The sequence below is a fragment of the Python bivittatus genome, unplaced genomic scaffold, assembly GCF_059951505.1.
Source record: "Python bivittatus isolate LINGU-HERP-01145 unplaced genomic scaffold, Pbiv_v1 ctg000330_np1212, whole genome shotgun sequence".
Lineage (NCBI taxonomy): Eukaryota > Metazoa > Chordata > Lepidosauria > Squamata > Pythonidae > Python > Python bivittatus.
The window spans coordinates 40,941,639-40,964,978 of NW_028277058.1; the positions used below are offsets into that span (position 1 = coordinate 40,941,639).

General features: G+C 38.8%; 1 protein-coding gene across 2 annotated transcripts in view; it reads left to right on the plus strand.

Moving 5' to 3' along the window:
• Nucleotides 1–23,340, plus strand: part of LARGE1 (LARGE xylosyl- and glucuronyltransferase 1) — a 356,507-nt gene that overhangs the window by 326,953 nt on the left and 6,214 nt on the right. For both annotated transcript variants that reach the window (XM_088141083.1, XM_088141084.1), the window contains 3 exons: nt 1,923–2,086; nt 8,836–9,114; nt 20,267–20,413. In XM_088141083.1, coding sequence (XP_087997209.1) covers nt 1,923–2,086; nt 8,836–9,114; nt 20,267–20,413 — 590 coding nt within the window. The remainder of the gene's footprint in view (nt 1–1,922; nt 2,087–8,835; nt 9,115–20,266; nt 20,414–23,340) is intronic.

Here is a 23,340-nt window from a genome sequence, read left to right on the forward strand (position 1 = left end):
GTTAGAATGTATATTTCATTTCCTAACACAGTAATTCTCAGTGTTTGGTCCCTAGATGGTGTTTGATTATACCTCCCATTTTCCTTAGCTAGCATGGTGAATAATTGAAGGTAAATATACAGGGATAAAGATTTGGAATCCCTGACTAGGGTTACTTGAGTCAAAAGCAATTTCAGTTCCCCTTCCATTGGTGCCCCATCAGCCATGGAGCAGGCTTGATGTGAGGGAAATGCCAGGTTCCATTCTTGGCATCTCCTATTTGGAGGGATGGGAAGGAGATAAAAAATGTTCTCTGAGATCTTGCATGGGTAAAAGTCTAATCTGGTATAAGACAGCTTTCTAAATTCTTGTGTTGTACTTGCCCTTTTATTTTCACACCTCTCAATGTCTGAGGAAAAATAAAATGCTGCTCTTAGCAAGAAGCCCTGGGGACTTTCCTCCTGGATACTGCTGTGAAGGAGAACGGTTTTCCATCACAGCAATGCACTGTCCCTGCAGAGATTCACATCATGTGCCATCCTCCCTGCCCACAAAGTCCAGCAGTTCTAAGATAGGCATTTTCACAAAAAATTGTAGGAAGGAGGCCATTTTACACTATCCTTCTTAGCACATTAAAGAATTTGATTGAGCTTTTTGTTGCTTTAATAATTCTTAGAAATGCTATGATTTCTTTATCACACACCATGCAATCTGTAGTTCAGGTAACCAAATAACAGTTATGTCCGCAAAATATTTGCATGGCTACAAGCAAATGCTAGTTCCGATATTTTATGTGATGACATATTTACTTGTGTGTGAGTTTTGAGAAGGAGGCTGGCTTATTTATTTATATTTCAAATTTAGTCACCACCCATCTCACTCAAAGAATGACTCTGGGCTGTTTACAATAAAAAAAGAAATCCTAATTAAAATACAATAAAAACAATGTACATAAATAAATAATGTATTCCAAGGAATTGATGGTAAATTAAAAGTATTAACCTACAGGAGCAGGTGCCAGCCACCCCCAGGGTTGGTTACCTCATGCCCCACGCGAGTTGGCAGAGTCAGGTCTTCACCCCTTTCCAGAAGGCCAGGAGAGTGGGGGCCCGCCTCACCTCTGGGGAAAAAAATATTCCATAGGGTAGGGGCAACAGCAGAGAAGGCTTAGGAGGAGAACATGCCTATCTAGCTCTCTTCCTGTTTTTCTGTCCATTGCTGCAGTCAGCTTTCCCCATAGTAGGGCTTTGCTCTCTCAAGCATAAATGAAATGCCCATAGGTTGGCTTCAGCTGGATCTCTTAAAAAGTGGCGTGCAAATGGAGGAGACCTTTTGCAGTCAGCAAGACAGGTACTAGGGCATCTGGTAAACTGCCAAGAGTGACTCACACCCAAGGCTATACAAGACATTTTGCTGGCTGAGCCAAAGGGCAAGGTGGTCCCCATTCTCTACAGAGAGAATCTGAATGCTATAATACTTACACCCAGAGGCAGCAGATTAATATAGGACTGCAGGATGGACCACAACATATAGCTCAATTTCCCCACAGAATTTAGGAGGAACTGTCAGGAATTACCATCAGTTTCCCCAAGAATCTGCTGTCTGAGACACTTAGTTAAACAGTTGCAGGTAAGTTTGATCTTGGGCTTATCCAAACAGCCTGATCACTCCATTGCCAAAAGAAGCTGGCAACTGTTTATGGAGGGCAAAAAGAGAAAACATTGTCCTCTGTTAATCCCCACTCACATATGTGAAGTAGCACTTCATTTTAGGGCTTGTAAATTCACTTTATGGTTTTGGGGGAGGGGGGTTATACGTACAGTAGACATGATATCATAGAAGACATCTGATTTTATAGTTGTTCTTCAATAAAAGATCCTTAGTAGTATTCTCTTGTTTATAGTTTTATCCTGGGGGGGGGTGTTTTTGTGTATTCATTTTAGCTACAGAAACAACTATCTGAGCTGGATGAAGATGACTTGTGTTATGAGTTTCGACGGGAGCGTTTCACTGTCCACCGGACTCACCTATATTTTTTACACTACGAGTATGAGTTTGCTACAGATAACACTGATGTGACATTGGTGGCACAGCTCTCGATGGACAGGTAAGGAATGTAATGTTATGTTATAGAGAATTTATGCAAATGCAATTACTTGCTGTTGGTGATTTCAGAAAATTTCACATTGTCATCTCTTGGTGGAAGAAAGGACGTTTTAAGTTCTTTGGCAGTAAATACCACAGTTTGCTTCCTTTCTTTTGAAGTACCAACAGTTTTGACTAACAAGAAGTGGGGGATCAGGCTTAGAGTGAGAAATTTTTGTGATGATGTACAGTTGAGACAGTTATGTGTTTGGAATGGATTGATCTTGTTTGCAGTTAGCTTAGATATATGGAATTACTTAGGAAAAGGAATAACCAAGTAATATTGAATGGTGACTCAAGGAGATATTTTCATTAATTCTCTATTTGCTTCTGCACCATAGTTCCCTTGTTCTGAGTTGTATTATTTTTTTCTAAATTAGTTCTTTGTCCTACAGTTACCACTGACCTTGATATTGCTGTAAGAAATACATATCTGTCAAAGGCAACACTTGTTTGTACAGGTACACTGTAATCCTCATCTCAAGGCCAACTAGTTTGGAGAAGGCCCTACCTCCAGAGTCTAAGAAGGTTCCCAATTTTTGGAACAGGCAAGACCCTCCCCTGTTCACCAGGTCAACTCTCTACCTTGTAATGAGATGCAGATTTCAAAAGCATTTCAGAGGCAGGCAGGAAGGATAGTTACTATTGTTGTTACACATGGAAAAGTGGCAGTAAAGAAGCCAGAGTTGTGAGGTCATCTGTAGGATAAATTATTCTACAGTACTGAAAAGCATTGCCACGATTATACCCAATGTTCCCTTTCAGTACAGACAAGGATTTTGTTGAGGAAAGATCCAACTGTCCTTTTCTTTCTTTTTTTTTTTTTTCCGATAAATTAGCTGACCCAACATATTTCTATACCATGTGATTCTGAGAAGCCAGTCAATTATACCGAAACAATAAAATGGGCATCCATTATATCAAAAACCAAGAGAATCTTGCATGAAACCACCAGCAGAATCCTTCCATCTCAGTTCCCACAACCTGGCTTCCTTTGGATGCTGTAATTTGTATGGGGAAGGAAAAGATATCTTTTATATGTTTTCATATAAAGAAGGAATCAGAGTTGCACTGGCAGAATGTAACCTGTGATGTGCACAAGATCCCCATTCCCCCAGCTGACTATATAAAGGATCAATGTTCCTGCACACAGAAACTCTAGGAATTCAGGTCTGACTAAACAACTATTAAATACTGAAGAAACAATCCCGAGCTTATAGAAACCATGGCACTGTCAGCTGCCATCTCTGCCTTAGCATCCTTTTTTTTTGGCAATGTTCACCAATCCCTGCTCTATTGATTTTTAATATAGGAAACATTTCTTGGGTGGGTGGGGGGTTTTGCTGTTGTTTGGTAAACCTTTCAAGAGAATGTCAAACACTGTGTGAATGCCACAGAGAATTAGTAAATCCAGCAGGCATATGTATGTTTTTCCTCCAGGATTTTAATTCACTTTGGATTTAGGTGGAGAATTTGTATTGATGGATGGGGGCATTTCCTTTATTCAGAGAAGACAAATATACTACTCATTCTGTTAGCCCTATCCTATTCTATCGCATCCATGGGTGGTATGTTATTTATCTGAGTTGGCGATTCTTTCTTTCATGTAAAATCAACAAACAACATTCCTGCTAAAGAATTACTTAGCCATTTTATTTCCTCTTATGCATTTCAGTGTGGGTTGTTTTGTTTTGTTTTGTTTTGTTTTTTCAATCTTCTTTAAACCATTTTGTTTTTTTCAAATTACATTCCTCCCACGGCAGTTGCACTCATTTTCTGTGTATTGTCATTAGGATGGACAGGCTGAAATACCAATAATTGATGGAGCTAATGTGTTTGGTCTAGCAAGGCATGCAGCATAGAGAGAGGGCTAGATCAATCTGTTCGCAGTACTTTATAATCTGCTTCCTCTGGATTCCAGGCCTGATGGCAGAAACTGGTTTTAAGGTAGTATCCAACTTTTAAGGTGCACAGTTGCAAAAAATACAAGTTAAGATCTGAACATGCAAGAGAAACGTTGAGAGACGAACCAGAATAGAGAGAAGCTTCCAGACATATTGAAAAATCGCTCAGACTCAGAAACAAAAGCCTTCTGTTTTCTTGCCATGAGAGCTCTTTTTCCTTCATTCAACAACTGAAATAAGTATCCTCTTTGAAGGGAAGTCTAGACCAATAACAAAATAAAACAAAGCCCACTATCTTCTTCCTGTATAGTAAGAGCAGGATGGTGGGAGAGAAGGGCAAAATTATTTTTTTACTCAGGACAGAACTGACTCTGGGAAGACAACGTCTGCGAATGAAGTTTACATTGGTGATGGTTATGATTGCTATTTTTATCTTTTCCTGAATGTTTCTTGATTATAAGTTTTCCACATAGGAAAAAATACATAAATGGCAGTGAGATCCATGTGAGGTTGCGGGGGGGGGGGTGTTTTGTTTTTTGTTGTGTGTGCGTGTGTGTGTTTTGTTTACTTAGAATAGAACTGGAGCTCTGATATTCTTATTTTATTTATTTAATCCAATTTTGAGGGCTTCTGACTCTTTCTGGGCAGCTTATAAATAAAGAAAATACTTATAAAAAGAGAGCATGGCCAACTGGAAGAACAAGCACCTCATTCTTAAACCAGACAAAACTAAGTTAAACTAAAAGGGGAGCCACAACCACTCTAATCCTAAGGCCTGGGAGAACAAGCAGGTTTTCAGTAGTTTCTGAAATGCCACAAGGGTGGGAGCCATACAAATCTCTTCTTTCACTTAGATTAATGAAAGCTCCTGGTTTGTGTTAATAAACCCTCACTTTTTATGCTGCCTTTAGCTATTCTATAGCATTTGGGGAATTATGGTTTGGCAAAATTTAATTTGATAAGCTGAACTGAAAATGTTTTTTCTCTCTTTTAATTTCTTTTCAAACTTCATCTGAAACTTCACTGATAACAAGCAGAAAGATCTGCAAAGTAGACAAACAAGAATAGCTTGATATATTCAGCCCCTCAGAGTTTTTCTTCACCATTTACTAGTTGCCTTTACTAAGTATATGCAGGTTTTGCAAAATAGCTACCAAGGAAGTACTAAATCAGGAGGAGTCCGGTAGCATCTTTTCTGACTAACAAATTCTATTAAAAAGCATTAGCTTTCATAAATAAATGTATTTGTTAGTCAGAAGAGGTGCTACCAGACTACTCCTGGTTTTTTGGGGGAGGCGTTGTTTTTTTGCCACCATAGACTAACACAGATCTCCTTTTACAAAGAAATACTGGTTCACACAACAAACAACTCAGCCATTCCTTCTCTCCGTCAATAGACTGAGTGTGATGCTGGCAGCATACAACACAAAACTTTTGAGTTGCAGTGCCCATTTTTTTCATTCCTCCCAGAAGTGTCTGGGGAGGCTGCATTTCCAGCTTCCTTCCTTTTTTATTTTTATTCCCCCTCCACTCTGGAGACAAAATAAAAAATCCAGAGTGGTACAGTTGGAACCAGTGCCACTGTGGACAGACTCAGAGGACTTGTTAGGCCTCTATTTATTTCCTTTTTCACTCCCCCCTTCTACCGTAGCCAGGTAGGAGAAAACTACCAAGGAGCAGACAGAAGAGTTTATGGGCCCCTCTAGGGTTGGGAGTAAGGAAAATGAACCAACTCACAAGTCAGTAGTTCACACACCATAAAGGAGTTAGTTGATCAGGGGAATTGCTACACTGAATTCTTAGTCTGAAGGCCCCAACAATACCAGGTCTATGTGGACAAATCTGATCTCCTCTGGGTTTGATTAAGTGGGTACTTTCCTCAGGTTAGAAATCTAATACGACATGCCTCCTGCAACGATCCAGTTAGTGGTTTCAGTTCTATATCGTTATTGAGAAAAAAATAGTCTTCTTTAGGTCCTTTTCTCTTATGGCATCCATCCATTACATAATGCTGTCCTTTGAATGATTCAAACCATTTTCCCACCCATAATTTATAGCATCAACCTGCTGATGTATCAGTAATGAAGATGGGATTTATCTCTCCACCACCCTGGCTGTTGACACTGTAAAATGCTATAAATGACTAGTGAGAAAATGGCCACAGGTAACATCCTTGCTTTACAGCTTTTGCTGCTCTTTGAAAATCCACCCCCAGCCTCAGGTCTGATTATTATAGTCCGATTATGACTATTGAGGATTGGGTCTAGTTGCTCATGAACGATTCTGGATCGTTTTGGTTCAGAGTACTTCAGAGTGCCTTAAGGTTACCTGACACTTTGAAATATTTTTGATGTATTTTGAATTGAAAAGATAGCTTACAAATACTGTATATATAGTACAAATATTATGTTGTATAATATTTGCAAGATCTACACTCTATTGAAACAACTTTTTCAATCATCCAAAGGCGGGAGGTGGGGGGCAAAAGGAGGCATTAAAAACATCCCATCCATCTCATGGAAAATACTATCAGAAATAAATTATGGCAGATCATATAGGAACTAAGCAGCACCATAGAAATATCTAGTGGTAGATATTGAAGTTAAATCATAATAAACTGTCCAAGAATATTTCCCAATTCTTAACAACCAATATAGGTATAAGCAAATATTAATAACTAGCTTTCTCTGAAGTACTGAAGCTCTCCACAGTTAAGATAAATAATTGTTGTGATACACTAGACATGGAAGAGCTTTGTCTTGAACTGGACCTTGCAAGGACCAGTTTGGATGTAATGCTAACTTCTATAGTTTACATTACACAGGAGGAACTGGCTTCAGCACAAATTCTCCTTTCATTCTGTCTTTTTTGGCATGGCCATACAGAGCTGATCTAAAACATTTGTCTCCTTGTTTAAATTCAACTCACTTACTTATTACTTCTGAACTGTAACTTATTGAAACAAGACAGTATCTGAGACCATAGTCTGTTCTTGGCTTGTTTCAATAAACCACAACATCACTTGGCCCAATTATTATAGTTAGTAGAGATATTCTAGGTGCTGGATACCACCTATAAAGCGGTCCATGGCATAGGGCCAACCTATTTGCGGGGCCATTGTTGTTTCTGCCTGCCTCACCAGGCCTAACAGGGAGGGCATGCTCTGGGTCCCCTCCACCAAACAATGCCATCTTGCTGGAATCCATGCATTCTCAGTGGCTGTACCTGCCCTGTGGAATAGCATCCCCCCAGAGATCAGGATGGCCCCAACCCTGTTACCCTTTCATAAGCCTCTGAAGACCTGGCTGTTCCCCCGGGCATTTGGGCCAGACAGTTAGGTGATCTTGTTGGTGATGTGGCTTTTATGGATTTATATTGTTATGGTAGCTTTAATCTTTGTACACTGACCAGAGTCACTGTGGTGAGATGGGTGGCTCTATAAGAAGGAAGGAAGGGGGGGGGGGAAGGGGAAAGGAAAGGGGAAAGGAAAGGCAGGCAGGCAAATTCAAACCATTCACATTTGAAACATGCTTTAAATTCAAAACATCTTGCACACCACTAGTGGTTAATGTAACCAGACAGCAGATGCTTCTAATCTCTTCCTCAGAATAGCACTAAAAGCGTACTCTTTCTTGCCCAACACTGAAGCAGCCTTATTCCCAAAATGAGTGAATTCTGGGAATAAGACTGCTTATTTCACAGGATGTCTGAAATGATGTGGATTTTGATGGACCTTACATTTCCCACCCTGACATTAACAAAGCAAAAGAGACAGGAAAACTATTGCATCTCTGAATAAAAACAGCTTCACAGAAAATCATCAGAATATTCATTTTCAGCATTTATATCTTCAATATAATAATGTATTTTAATTGAATTTACTAAGAATGGAAAGAGTTCCTGGAAGCACTCAGATTATATTGCAGTGGTGTTAATTAATTGCAGGATTGTATTGCGTTTGTTAAACACCCATGGCATATCTTGGAAATAAATTGTTTAAAGTGTTCATCATTAATGTTCTTTTCTGTAGGTATTTGTGATTCACCATCTTTAACCAGAAAGCCTTGTTTTCCTTAACACAAAACAAACCTTTTTACTATTAGAATTTTATTATTATTATTATTTGTTTGCTGGAGCTTGTATTTTTGCCTGTTTAATTTACCAAGCTTTTTTTTTATTTTAACCACACTGGCCTTACATTGCTTATGAATATAATAAAATGAACAGTGAAGTAATTACTTATCCCTTCCTACTTCTTGGCTTATCTGTTTTCACTGCTTCAGAAAAACACATGTTTTCCTCTGCAACAATTACATAAAGCTGCTGCATTTGTTTCTTTCCCTGTTCTCAGTGGAGATATAAAACCTTGAAAATTATTTTTTTTTCTTTTCTAGAGAGAATAGGCATTGTACTACAGTAGTTCTTTCTTAGCCTTTGAATCTAAACATAGACCATGTTTAGCAAAGGGTTTCTTCATTTTGTTTTCTTGAGTGAATCTGCAATGAGCTGCTCTGATTAACATCTGGCTGAAACAGGGTTGATCCTTGGTTGGTCCTTAGATGGGAGACCAGCTGGGAATTTCAGGGTGGGAAATCAAAAAACAACCTAGAGGAAGGGAGTGGGAAACCATTCCCATATAGTGTCAAGAAAAATGTATGGATGTCTCCAAACAGTCACCAAGAGGGTGGTGGACTTGAAGACATCTTTACCCTTTTGGAATTGACACCAAGACAGAAAGGCTTGCCTATGTCATCCAAAATAATGAAAATGTCCTTTTCTGACCTTTTCTTTCTTTCTCTCCTCTTAGATTGCAGATGCTTGAAGCCATTTGTAAACACTGGGAAGGGCCAATCAGTTTGGCACTCTATCTTTCCGATGCAGAAGCCCAACAGTTTCTGCGCTACGCTCAAGGTTCGGAGGTCCTCATGAGCCGTCACAATGTTGGATATCACATAGTGTATAAAGAGGGACAATTCTACCCTGTGAATCTCCTGCGGAATGTGGCTATGAAACACATCAGCACTCCATACATGTTTCTGTCTGATATTGACTTCTTGCCTATGTATGGACTCTACGAGTACCTCAGGTAAACTCCCAAACCATTCCTCTCACAAACAGTATGGCCAGTGTGGTGTAGTGATTAGGACTAGGAATGGGGAGATCCAGGGTTTAGTTCATCCTCATCCATGGAAACTCCTTGGGGGACTTTGGACCAATCATTCTCTCCAAGTCTATATGCCTCACAGCATTGCTGTGGGGGAAAATAAGAGGAGGAAATGCTGTGTAGAACACCTTAAAATCCTAAATGAAAAGGTAGGACAGTACTATATGCATTTTTATTTATTAAATTTATTATTAAACCAATTTATATAGCCACCCATCTCACCATAGGCGACTTTGGGCACATACAACAAACCTAAAAACAGACAATAAATACATTAAAAATATAAAAAACAAAATAAAACAGAGAATAAAAGGTTGTTAAAATAAGGGAGCCACCTCACTAATTCCTTTGTCCCCTGGGGTTCCCAGGCTTGCTGGCATAACCAAGTCTTAATGGACATCTGGAATCTCAACAATGACAAGGCTAACCTCACCTCAGGGGGAGAAGATTCCACAGCACAGTCGCCACAACAGAAAAGGCCAGCCGCTTGGGACCTGCCAAATGTATCTCCCTAGGCGACGGAACCCATAACATGCCCTTTCTGCTGGATCTGGTAGGACAGGCAAATGAAACTGGGGAGAGGTGGTCCCTCAGATAGCCCAGCCCCATGCCATGAAGGGCTTTAAAGGTCAACACCAGCACCTTGAATTGGACCCAGAAATGAACTGGTAACCAATGCAGCTTGCGAAGCAGAGGTGTAACGTGTGTTCTACTAGAAACACACACAACTGCTCGCGCCACTGCATTTTGCACCAGCTGAAGTTTCCAGATACTCTTCCATGGCAGCCCCATGTAGAGCTCATTGCAGTAGTCTAATCGGGAGGTGACCAGGGCATGAGTGACTGTGAGTAGGTCCCTCTGATCTAGGAATGGGTGCAACTGATGCACAATATGAAGTTGTGCAAAGGCCCTCCTAGCCACGACTGCCACCTGCTCTTTGAGCAGGAGTCATGAGTCCAGGGGGACCCCCAGATTGCGCACAGGGTCTGTTTGGGGCAGTGCGACCCCATCCAGTATCAAAGATGGTAAACTCCTGGAACCAGAGGGGCTCAAAACCCAAATCCACTCAGTCTTGCCAGGGTTCAGTTGAAGTCTGTTGTTCCCCATCCAGATCCTCACAGCCTCCAGACACTGAGATAGGATCGCTTAAGTCACCAGAAGCGGAGATGTACAATTGAGTATCATCAGCATACTGATGGACTTTTCAGTCCTTAAGCACATTTTTGATAGAGAGAAGTTATCTATGTCAGTTAAGGGACTTTCCCTTATTAGGCATATAGGAGTTACATACCTGGGACTGGGGAGGCAAGAATCAATCAGAAGATACAGATTTGTTTTATTTTCTATGTTATGTTTGCACGGAGAAGTATAAGAGACAAAGAGACAATTTAGTAGTATGGCAGGGGTGGACAATTTTGTGCATGGTAGGGTTCACAGCCTGGGATGGGGGTTAATGTATTGGAGGCTGCAGGATAATGGCTGTTGTGGCTCAAGAAAGAAGTGGACAGTTCCAAAAATGGGGAGTGGTGCCTACTGTCTTTTTTCTGGTACCTTTATTTATCCATCTAACAGCCTTTTAATCTTTCTGAGGTCCCATCTTTCTCTATTCTTGTATCTTCCTCCCGCTTTTCCCCCACTTCCAGTAACCTTCAAGGACAGAGATCTAAATTAGGCCAAAGCCTGCATGTGGGCCTAAGGCCACAGATTTTTGTCATGCTATTTTAGGGAGAAGCTCCATGCCTGAGAATCTCCTAAGATATTGCTTACCCTCAGGAGGTGCAAATCTTGATAAATGAGTAAGAAGGGGGTCATTAAAGTTAATGTAGCTCTTACAGCCGCGGTGTATTTATTTGAGGCATGTGTGGAACCTGAAAAAAGTTGGATTGCTTTAATGCATAGCAGATAGCTGCTATGATTCCATGATGCTGAAAACACTTCTTAAAAATTTCCAAATGCTCTACCCTAGTAGACATCTTGCCAATTTTGTCAAAATTAAAGGATTGTTGTTGTTGTTGTTGTTCAGTCATTAAGTCGTGTCCGACTTTTCGTGACCCCATGAACCATATCGTGCCAGGCCTTCCTGTCCTTCACTGCCTCCCTGAGTTTGCTCAGTTTCATGCTCATTGCTTGAATTGTACAGGATTGTACAGATTACTATATCTGGAATGTTGGCATCCTACTTTCCTAATCATCTCTTAAAAGCAGAGTATCTGGGAAATACATACAGTCTCTTATAAAAAAAATACAGTTTGGTGTTAGAGAAGGGCCACCATGTTTTAAAAAATGAAATTAATTTTAATTTTCAGAACTATCACTAGAACAGCCTTCCAGTGTGATGCCTGCAGATGTGTTGGATTCCCAACTTCCATAATTCCCAACCAGTATGGCTATGCTACCTGGAGATATGTGAGTTGAAGTCCAGCACATATGCAGAAAACCAGCATAGGGAAGCTTGTTTTACAAAATGTATTCCCAAAGAAGTGGAGGATAGCTCCATTTCTAAGTCAACTTCAGCACTGAACTGGTTAAAAACTTCAATAAATGTACAGTCACATTCTGTTTTGGCATGGCAATGGGCCAGGTGACTTATAGGTCACTCCCATATCCAATATCTGTGCTTCCAGGATGATTTTAACAGAATGGCTGTGAAAAAATGTTATTGAAGTTGTTATCTCTTTGACATACTATTAACCCATCACTGTACCTTGGAAGTAGTGCTGTGATCCAAACAGGGTAGATAAATGATTGAAAGATAAAATCTTGTCAAGGCAGAATAATTACTGGACTGGACTTCGGAGGTGAAGGGGGAAATGACATCAGTGTGTATTGCATGAGTAGTAAATGCGAATATTGACTTTCATGGTCTTCAGTCTTTTGCTCTGCTTACATGATCTCGCCAGTGATTTTCTTCTCTTACCTTCTTCCTGTTCATAGAGCAATGAGGACATCTTGTGGCCAAAGGGTCTAAGAGCTTTGATTTTTAGGAATTCTTGTTTTGCAAGGGAGATTATTTTTCTACCCACTTTCAACTATTACCATTTTTCTCTGCTTTCATGCTGTCAAACTGTTTGGCTGTCTGTTGAGGCATTGAGCTATGTTTGCATAGTTATACTGTGGATTCTTAAAATATATTCCTCATTATTCTGGTATATATAATGCTGAAGAGAAACTTGTGTTACAGTCTGCTGATTTATTTTATCTTGCTTGATACTGAATATACACTACATTAGAGCTGCCAGAACTAGACTGCCAAAATCTGTATGACCACTATGTAAGAGCCACCCCCAATGTGATGGATATATGTTGTATGTTGTAATACAGTTATTACCCATTCAGTTTCACTAGTTTGATTTTTTGTGATGGATATGGCCCTTGTGCTTTGGTTAAATTCCTAATATAGAATTATATTCCTCTGACTGATGAGGTACCCTTAGAGATATCCTAGGAAAAAAAGGTAATAGAGATATCTGAGAAATTATTCCTACAATGTACATTTACATCAGGGTTGCATTCAGATCCAGTGCTAAATAATGGCTTACCATGAGATGAATAGGGGGGACGTGGTGGCGCAGTGGCTTAATGACGCTGAAAGTTGCCGGCCAGAAATGGTCGACGCTTCAGCGGTTCGAGTCCAGCCTTCGTGTTAAACAGGGTGAGCTCCTGTTTCCTCCCCAGTTCCTGTCAACCCAACAGGTCGAAAACTCACGTGAGTAGATAAATGGGTACTCTCACTCCGGTGGGAGGAAAAATGCTGGCGGCGCCTTGCAAAAAGGAGTTGGGAGCAGTTGCCGGTAAGCGCGAAAAACCATGCGCGCCCGAAAAGGGCGCGAAGCAACGGAAACCCCGCCTCCTGCGCTCGCCAGCTGGGCTCTGCTCTAGGAAGGAGGCTCTGGCAAACCACTTCTGAAAAACAATTGCCTTGAAAACTGCAAGGACTCGTCCAAGCAGTCACTGCAGGGTCAGCAATGACTGAGTGCAGACCAAAAAAAAAAAAAATGAGATGAATAAATCCTGGGCCCTTTTCCCTCCTCACTCAGTTCTGCCAAGAGCAGTTTTTGCATCCATGTTTAACTAGTCACACATTTATGTCCAAACCAGACAAGCTATGATTTCCTTGAGCTATGGTTTACTAAAATAAGCCAGATTCAAACTGAGTTATGAAGTTGCTTTATTTCTGTTAAAAACATAGTCAATTGTAATCAGATTCTAGTGTTTGGACACAGTATTTTCCAAAAAGAAAAACAACCTTGAGTTTAAGACATTCTGCCCCCACCCCCTCCCCAAATAAGGAATACAAGAAAATAATGAATGTGGGAAAATCCTCTGCAATGCTGAACTTTGCCGCTGTGTCAATCAGGATTGCCAAATAATTCTAGAAATTCTCCTGAAAAGAATGTTTCTGTCCTACTCTTTGCAGCTGCAATGAGATAGAAGTGTTCATGAACGTGATGTTTGTCCATTTAGTGCTGAAACATCTAAACATTTTCATATGATTAAAATTAATTATTAAATGATAGCGTCAATTACTATATATAGCATTTTCTCAGCTGTCAAATGCAGAGGTGCAATCCTCTTTCAAGATGGACAGAGCATCATTGATGGTGCATTTATACAGGTTATTTCTGATAAAGCAAGGTCTAAAGATTTCATTAAAAAATTGAAGTAGAAATTCAAAATGAATAAAAATTCAAATCAATTCTTTGTATATTATGACATGAAATAGCTTTGGAATATTTTTGCCACATTATCACTTGGGTTGAATCATATAGTTTGGAAAATGTATTAAGTTGTTTTACAGTTGGTTTCCTACCTGTATAAGTTACTGCACTACAGGGTGATATGAACATTGCAGCCTTGAATGTTTCTCTTCCTCTTCCCAGGGAATCTGTGAATGTTAAGGTACAAACTTCTAAATAACATTTTCAGTATTTCTCCCAATTATAATCCCCCAAAATATTTGGAGTAAACTAAGAAAATAATTGTTAACCTTTATGTCTGTTCATTATCTTATAAGAAACATAAAAATAGCTCAACAAAAACTATTTTCAAATAATTCTTCATCCCAAGAAATAAAAGTTGCATCTGTCCAACCCTGACCTGAAATCAAGGGATGGTGTTCCTTTGGCAATCAAATATGTCATAAACATACACATTTACAGATACTGAGTTAGGCCATGTTATACCAATAGGCCATGGCTCTCTAAAGCCTGAACTAGAGGAGCTTCCATCCCTTACTTTCTCAAAGCCTTTAAACTATAAATAATGGTAACTGAAACCTATTCTCTGTACACCATTGTCCTCTTTATGTCCCAAAATGCAAAATGCTCAAAAGAAGTTAATTGCATTGTGGTAAATCAGTCTAGGATCTTACCAAGTCCAAAACCAGGGAGTGATGCCAGGAATGCAGTCAAGTTGTTTTCAAGACCAAGGTGTTCCAAACAGTGGGTGTACAAGGGTTTGTAACAAAGGGGAGCTAGAGAGCAGAGCAGTTGGTTTGTTTCCAGGACCTGAAAGGGCAAACTGAGCACCTGGGCACCTCTTACTAGACCTGGTTTTGGGAGAGTCATCAGTTCTGCAAACTATTTCAAAATGGTACTGGGTCTCATAGCTTGCATTTTCAAGGGTCTCCTCTTCTTTGGACCAATTCAGCCATTGCATTCTCTTCCACCCTGTTTGGCCCAGCTTGCTCTTTATATGAGCTGTAGTTTCTCCTGGACTTGATCTTCCAGCTCCTCTGAAGTGAGGAATTATTTGAGTAACATCATGATCCTGAATAAATGCTCCACATACTTCTTCTGACTCAGTCATCTTGTTCATTATTGGCGATCTTACTAATTTGCAATATTGTATTAAAAGATTATTAAAATTTAGAACTAAATGAATATGCCTATTTCATTTTCTGATGAAATCCAAGTATTTTCAAGGAAAAGTTGTTTCCAAAACAATTTTTAACAAATGTCCACATAAACATTTTATGCATTTAATACATTTACATTTGCCAACATTTTAGTGGGGCTTTTTCTTGTCTCTCAATTTTCCCCAATGTATCATTTTAGTATGCATTTTTGATCAGAGAACTTCACTGCAATTTTTTAATTCAAAAACAAAAAATATCATTTCAGTTTCTGTGGTTCTGAAAAGTATGCATTTTGATCGAGTTATATATAGTTAAAATCAACCAACACTTCTCAATGTTCATCTTAAAACATGTTTTGAAAATGCTTATAGACTTTTGGAGGGAGGGAAGAAATAAACTACAGTCCGGAGGAGGATGTGGTACTGAAAGCAGATATTTATGTACTAACCTAGTACTAATCTTCTTAGGCATTGTATTAGAAATAAATAAACAGCCTTCTAGGATATAGCCAGATTTATAACTTGGCCCATATTAAACACTTTTTTTGACAACTGCTGAACAAAGCTTTCTACAATGGCTGGTGTGGGTCTTCCGGGCTGTGTGGCTGTGTTCTTGAAGTTTTGTTTCCTAACGTTTCGCCAGCACCTGTGACCAGCATCTTCAGAGTGCAGGAGCACAGACAGGAGCAGTTCTCTCTGTGCCCAGGGTGTTGTGACCCTTTTGTGGGTATTTATAGAGATCTGGGGGGGGAGGGGGGATTGGGGGTGTGGGGGGGTTGAGTTACTGAGTGGCTGCTTGTTTTGGTGTCACATCTGTGTGTATCTTCCTGGGGATTAGGCAGGGTTTTTTCTTCTATTGAATTGTTAACGAGGGGCTGCTGGGGGTGATTAGCAAGTTCATTGTGTGAACTGTTCACATGTCCTGGTGGTTGAGCTGAGTTCGTTGACCTTTTGCAGGCTGTATTTTTTCAGGATTGGTAGCCAGGTTTTGTTGATTTTTAGACTCTCCTCTTTTTTATTGAAACTGTGCTGGTGTTTGTGAATCTCAATGGCTTCCTGGTATAGCCTGGTATAGTGGCTGTTGGTGTTGTCCAGTATCTCTGTGTTTTCAAATAGGATTTTGTGTCCAGTGTGCTTGAGAGCATGTTCAGCTACTGCAGATTTTTCTGGTTGCTGTAATCTGCAGTGCCTTTCATGTTCTTTTATCCTGGTATGGATGCTGCGTTTTGTGGTCCCGATGTATACTTGCCCGCAACTGCATGGTATGCGGTATACTCCTGTGGCGGTGAGGGGATCCCTTTTGTCTTTTGCTGATTTTGGCACTTCTTGTACTTTTCTGGTGGGTCTGAAGATTGTTTGGAAGTTGTGTTATATGCTGTTAAAGCTTTCTACAGCATATAACAAAAATAAATTAAAAATACTGAATCAAAAATTGAGTCAGTTTTTGAAATGTCTACATTTAATCAGACTTAGCAATATGAATAGTTGACCTGTTTTTAATTTAAAAAATTGAAAAGAAATATATAGATTTAGAGAAAGTGTATGATAAAGTGAATAGGCTTGAATTACAGAGTGCTTTGCATGGAAATGGACTTAAAAGTTGGTTGCTGATTGCAATAAGAGCTTTGTGACACACGTAAAGTATGCATAAGTAAATGTAATTCTTAATGAATGGTTCAACAATGATCTGGGACTATAAATAAATAAAAATGAGCAGGGAATAAAAAAAGGATGTTTGATTTTTGGTTCTTTAATGTATTTATGTATAAAAGTATAAGGAATGCTTGTGATGAGAGAGGTGTGTCAGGAACATGAACGTACATGTAGTTTTGTATGCAAATGATGCTGTGTTGTTGGATGAGAACTCAGATGATTTGCAGAGAATGTTGGATAGATTGAAGAATGAGGATTAAGGTTCTGAAAATTAATATATTGAAAACCAACATAATTGCATTTAACAGGGAAATTGAGTGAATTATTGTAAGGCATTACATAAATGGTAAAAAGCTAAAACAGGTAGATGAATTTGTGTACATTAGTAGATGGTTTACTGAAAGTGGGGGAAAGGATGGAGATATTTTAAGACACGAAGAGACTTATAGAAAGGTTGTTGGTAGCATGTGGTCCACTGTACAGAATAAATATCTCTCAAGAGAAGTAAAAATAGCTAGTTATAAGAGTGTGCTTCTGCCCACTTTGTTATTTAAAAATGAGCGGTGGTATGTCAGGAAAAACAAGAAAGTAATTTGAATCAGGTAGTCAGGTACTTAAATGTGTATGGTAAAGCACGAAGAGATAGGGTCAAGAATAAATGGGTACTGAATGAATGTAGACTGAATATAAAAGTGAGTGACCAGTACACAATGGATATGTTGGGGTGGTTTGCTCATATAGAAAGAGTGAAGATCAAATTACAAAGTCAATATATGAAGAAAGACTGAGTGGGTTAAGTGGAAAGGGAAGACTCAGATAGTTGTGGTTGGATGAAGTTGACGAGATGCTCAAAAAGAGAGAGAGAAATAGTTTAAAGAGTAAAAGGCAATTATGAAGCAGCATATGGGCTTGGTGAAAGCAAAGATGGTTTTTAGGGATAAGCAGATATGGACAGTATAGTGAATGGTGTTGACACAAACTGGATTTAGCATTATTTCCTTTCCTTTTTTCATATCCCATGTCTTTTGCTTTCCATTTTTTCCTTCTTTTCTGTGCTTTGCATAATGTTCCTTATAATTGTAAGTGAATGGAGTGATGAATATGTATGTAAGTCTGAACATGTATCCTATATTGTAGAGGACACACCTCTATTTCAAACAACATAAGAGGGCAGTTGTTTCTTCAAAGACATTCTACATTTGAGGGAGTGCCAGTCCAAATCTAGTTTCAAATTAAAGAATCATAGCAAGGGAGACAAAGAAGTTAGTTGCCCATCAACAGTGAGCAGTTAAACAGCAGATGAAGCAAGGACACAGATTAATTAACCCTTCCCCTTGGAATGAAATAGATTTTTTCCCCAACTGTGCATCAGTATATATAAATTATCATATGCAAATCTATCTCTTTTTTGTCCTTTTTTGGGGTAATAGAGATATTTTTCCAGCAGTGCAGAAGTGGGCATTTTATATCTGAGTTTTAAGATAGAACTTTTGTTTTCAAAAATGGGTCTAGTCCCTTTAGTGACTAGAACGAGACAGTACTTATGTTTTCCATTTGATTGATTTAGCCATGCAGCATTAAAATGGTATGCAGACAAGAGAAATGTAATAGGGAAAATACTAATAGGAAGTGCTTCTAACTGAGTGTAGTATTGGTATGGATTTACTAGTTTGACTTAACAGTCTATACTGTAACATTTAAGCTTCAACATTCCAACCTACACTTGGACCAGTAATATTTTCACTTTGGTTTATGAACAGCTGTTGGATATTTTCCAAAAGTGCCCTAGAGCAGTGTTCCTCAACCTCGGGAACTTGAAGATGTGTGGACTTCAACTCCCAGAATTCCCCAGCCAGCATTCTGGGAGTGGGAGTCCACACATCTTCAAGTTCCAAGGTTGAGGAACACTGCCCTAGAGAACAAAGGTGTTACAGTATAAGGAATATAGGAATCTGTGTCAGTATGGAGTCAGACCATTGGTCCACTTAGCCCAATATCATCTATAACAATGTTTTTTAAACTTTTTTCTCTCAGGATCCCTTTTGTTTGTAAAGGTTATATTTATCAATATTTACCGTATTAAAAATTAAAATTGATGCATTTGCTGCTACTACCACATCTCACAATTGTTTGATGGGATTTTAATATTGTATTATTTTTCAGCATAGGCTGGCAAATAACTTTGATTTCGTGAACCCCTGAGAGGGTCTTGGGGGACCCCTAGGATCCTCGGACCACACTTTAAGAAACACTAGTCTATAGAATTGACAGCAATTATTCATTCTAATGTCAGTGTTTTTCCACTCCTAACTAGATAAAACCCGGTACTTTCTGCATTAACACATTTGCTCTACCAGCGACCTATGGCCCTCTCCTTGTAATGATCATTCAAGGGATCATTCTTCTAACTGTGTGGGATCTTATTTTGACTCCTATTTCCAGTGAGCAAAATAAAATCCTGGAAGTCTGTTATGACAGCTGAGAAACTTGAAATGATGATCTGCAGATGAGACTCGTATGAAAGCACATTAACTGGCTGAGCCCAACTGCACTTAATGAGACGTAAATGACTTCAGTACTCCTCCTTCTTGCTTTACTACCTTGTCGGTCACACCAAGTTCTGTGCCGAATCAACAGAAGAAGGTACCACTTAAAGCTGGGGGTGGAATTGTTAAGAGTGTCACGAACATTGAATAATCTTGGCAGCTGGAGGAGGTGGGTTGTAAAAGAATTTTCTATTTAGAAGCAGTTGCCTGGGTCAATTAGAATTGATGGAAGGGGGAGGAAAAAAAAAAGAAACAGAGAAAAAGTATCCAAAACTTATAATGGGAGGCTGATAAAATTCAGTAACCTTTACACAGTGAAAAAGAAATTTGATGCAGATGCTTCAAATAATTTTCAGAAAAGTTTGTGAAGAGTTACCTCATTTATAAAACAGCCACAGAAAGATACCTGAGAGGAAACTATTCATTGGAAGCTATTACAAAAATCTAAAGTTTAAAATTTATTTAGAAAAATATTGCGCAGGAGATGTAAAAGTGAATCTTACTTCATTTTCACATTGCTGCTTGAGATCTTGAACGAAGGGGTGCTCTTGAGATAAGTTAGACCACAACTCCCATGTTTCATAGCCAACATGGCCAAAGCCTGGCTGATAATTCTTATAGGCAAACACATCTGAATACTAGATTGGGGAAATAAACATATGAATGATGAGCTTTTAAAAATTCAAGCAGAAAAAATAATAATCTCATTTTTCACACCTGAAGCAGTGCTTTGTGAATGCGTGAATGTTATTTACTGCAGAACAGAATGTGTTTTCTTCTTATCAAGGAAGGTAGAAATTTCCATTGTAGCTCTAACTAGAAGTATCTGTCAATTGTGCTTTCTGTTTGTGACAATTATTAATGCATCCAAAACGGCTTTCAGTGTAAATGAGAATTTAAAATGTAATGGTAACAAAATATAGCATTCTCTGTGGTATATATAGTATATTTCAGTTGTATTGTTACTTCCCTCGAGAAAGCTAACATTTGGTTGATTTTATTTTCTCCTTCTTTTCCAGGAAATCTGTTGGCCAACTGGACTTAGCCAATACAAGAAAAGCTCTAATTGTACCTGCTTTTGAAACTCTCCGCTATCGCCTCTCTTTTCCAAAGTCAAAAGCAGAGCTGTTATCTATGTTGGACATGGGAACACTCTTCACATTCAGGTATTGCATGTATTTTATTTAACCCATTTAAAAATTTTGCTCCCTCTCTATTTTAAGCAGTTGAGTATGAAAGAAGGCACACACAACTGTACATTTAAAACATTCTAAACCTTTGTTACAAACATGTTCTCACTCTCTCCATTATTACTTAAAATGAGCCATCCATTTACACTGTTTCCTTGAGGTTTAGGAGGTTCTCTGGAGGTTTAATTTGAAAAGATTAAGACTGAGAATTTTAGACACTAACCAAATTGATTCTATGGTTTATATGAATGTTATATGGAAACTTTCAGAACCATGCAGCCAGACTGCATTCTCAGCCAGCTCCAATTTCTAAACAGTCTTCATGGTCTGTCCACTAAGAGGTCATTATAATAATCCTTGAGTTTATCAACATATAAATCTCTGCTGGACCCATGAGGAACCCCAGACTATAAAGCTGATCCTTAAGGAGGAATATAATCCCATTTAAAAATAGTGTCTCCTGAATCCTGAATGTCCCATCCCTGAATTCAGCAACTCTATTGTGTGCATGTTTTGTTTCTGCTTGTTCTTCCATATCCACCCAATTGTCCACATTCATAAAAATGAGCTAGTAAACATTAGCTACATTTTTGCTCTTTGCAACCAGTCCTTTGGTAGCAAACATGTTTGGAACCCATGTGCTTGAGATCCTATCAAAATGGCAATCTGTTCTTGCTATGTCCCTGCAATACCACATGCCCCTTGTTTTAGGATAACATTGCATGGGATCTATCTAACAAAACTGCTGTCTGAAATATTCATTCTGAATGGTAGGATTCTTTTGAGGCCTCCTGCTCCGATTGCTTGGTGTTAGCACTTGATGAATTGCTCCCATTCAATCTTGTCTCCTGCAAACATGCAATGTGCCAAATTGAACAGTGGAAAAAAGCAGAGATGATATGTTTGTTTAAAAAGAAAGAACCTAACCCCCCCCCCCCCCCGAAAACAAAATCTACCAGTATTGGTTTGTAAACTGCAAGTAACTGCAAAGACTTATTAATTAGGAAAAGAACTGTTCCTTCCATAGTTAAAAAAAAAATCTACTGGAAAATAAGATCATGTAAATGTTCACTTCAGTTTTCTGCTTCATCATCAATCAAATTTTCCACAGGCCTGGCATTTATTTTCCCACTGGGGGTTTTGTTTTTTTCCTTTTTCCTTTTCCTTTTCTTTTTTCCTGTAAAGAATAAGTTATTACAAAAGAGGACTGGGCTTCTGAATGATCAGTATCACTCTGCACAGCTAGTTTTCACACACCATTCTCCGTCCATCTGATTGCTCCAATCTTCTTACAGCCTATGTCCACCAACCAACAATTTCTGCCTCTGTTTTCAGGGTGGTTTAATAAGTTGTTAGTAACTATTGAAGGCCAAAGTAATGGAGCTTTATGACAGTGATTGCTGATCATGCCTGTAGCATTTCAAACTTTTTTTTTGGGGGGGGGGGTCACCTGTTTTCGAAAATGGTTATCTTTTCTCCCTTTGGGGCATCTGAGACATATAAATTAGTTCTCCGTTATAAATGTCTTCCTTTTATTCCCCTTCCAGCAAATTTTGTGGTGGCCTGGATATTTTGAGTATAAGAGCTTTGTAATAGAGAATAATGGATGGCTTCATTCTAGATTTTTCTCAAGAGTTTTATATTAAAGATCTGGCCATTTCCCTTACTGTAGAGATAAATTAAACTATCCAACTTTGCTCCACTAAGGTTTCAGACTATGCTAATTGCTGCTGTTCTAAATCTAGTCTACTTGAGATACTTCCAAATACAGTGTTTATCATGCAATTACTTGTTCTGATTATTCAGGGAATTTTAGAGGGTCACGTTATACAGTCTCTTACCCAAGGAAAATCTTCCGTATTGCACCAATGTGTATTGACCAATGACATGTCCATGTCAACAAATTTGAATGCAATTATACTGTGCCAAAATAAAACAACAACAAAAAAGTGGCTGTTCTCTTTTTAACTTATTTTTATTCATCTTTTTTATGGTTCACTTTAGGAGAAAGATTTGACTGAATGGATGGTGCTATAGTGATTCTAGAGAACACCTGGAAGATATTAAGATGGGTTAGGATATATATAACAGACCATTTATTTTGTTTCTTAATTGTAGCTCTGTGCTGAAGAACGTGGGAGAACAGAAAGTTATATACTGCCAGAACAGGCCACAAATAATATATTGATAGGTTAATGAAGCCTCCCCAGATTCCTTGTAGGACTATATTTGGGCATTTCACCCTCTCAAGGATTCTACAGAATCCTAGCAGGCATGCATTCTCATTTTCTGTCCAGATATCTACTCATATTATCAAGGGCCATTAGCCGTGAAGATGTAGTTACCTTCACACTGAACCCAACATGCTTCCAAATGCTAATTGTAGTGGAACAACGGTGGGAAAAGGAAATGTCTCCATCTCCTATTTGTGAGCACCTCAGAGACAACCTGTTGGCCACTGTAAGACACAAACAACTGGACTAAGATGGTCCTCGGCCTTATCCAGTAGGCCTATTCTTCTTACAATCTCTTCTTGTACCCCAAGGTAATAATAAACATCCCAAATAAAGAATAAACATAAGCTTTCTCTTTATCTTCTGATTTCAGTAAAAGTTATTAGCATATAACAATAACTATTCTTGAAATGTATTTATTAATTACAGTTTTACCCTGCCCAAATTCAACAGACTCTTGGCAGCTAAAATCAAGAATTTGCAGTATCACTGAAGCAGCCAATTCATAAATATAATCTTGTGAAGGAGTGTCGTTTACATTTTATAGGAGAGAGATTGTAGTCTATCTGCTCCATCATACATTTAATAGAAAGCTGATTCTTCCTAGATATCAATGCAAAGCAAGGTTCTCATTTTCCTGGGGCAGAAACAGAACAAAAACATTTCCTT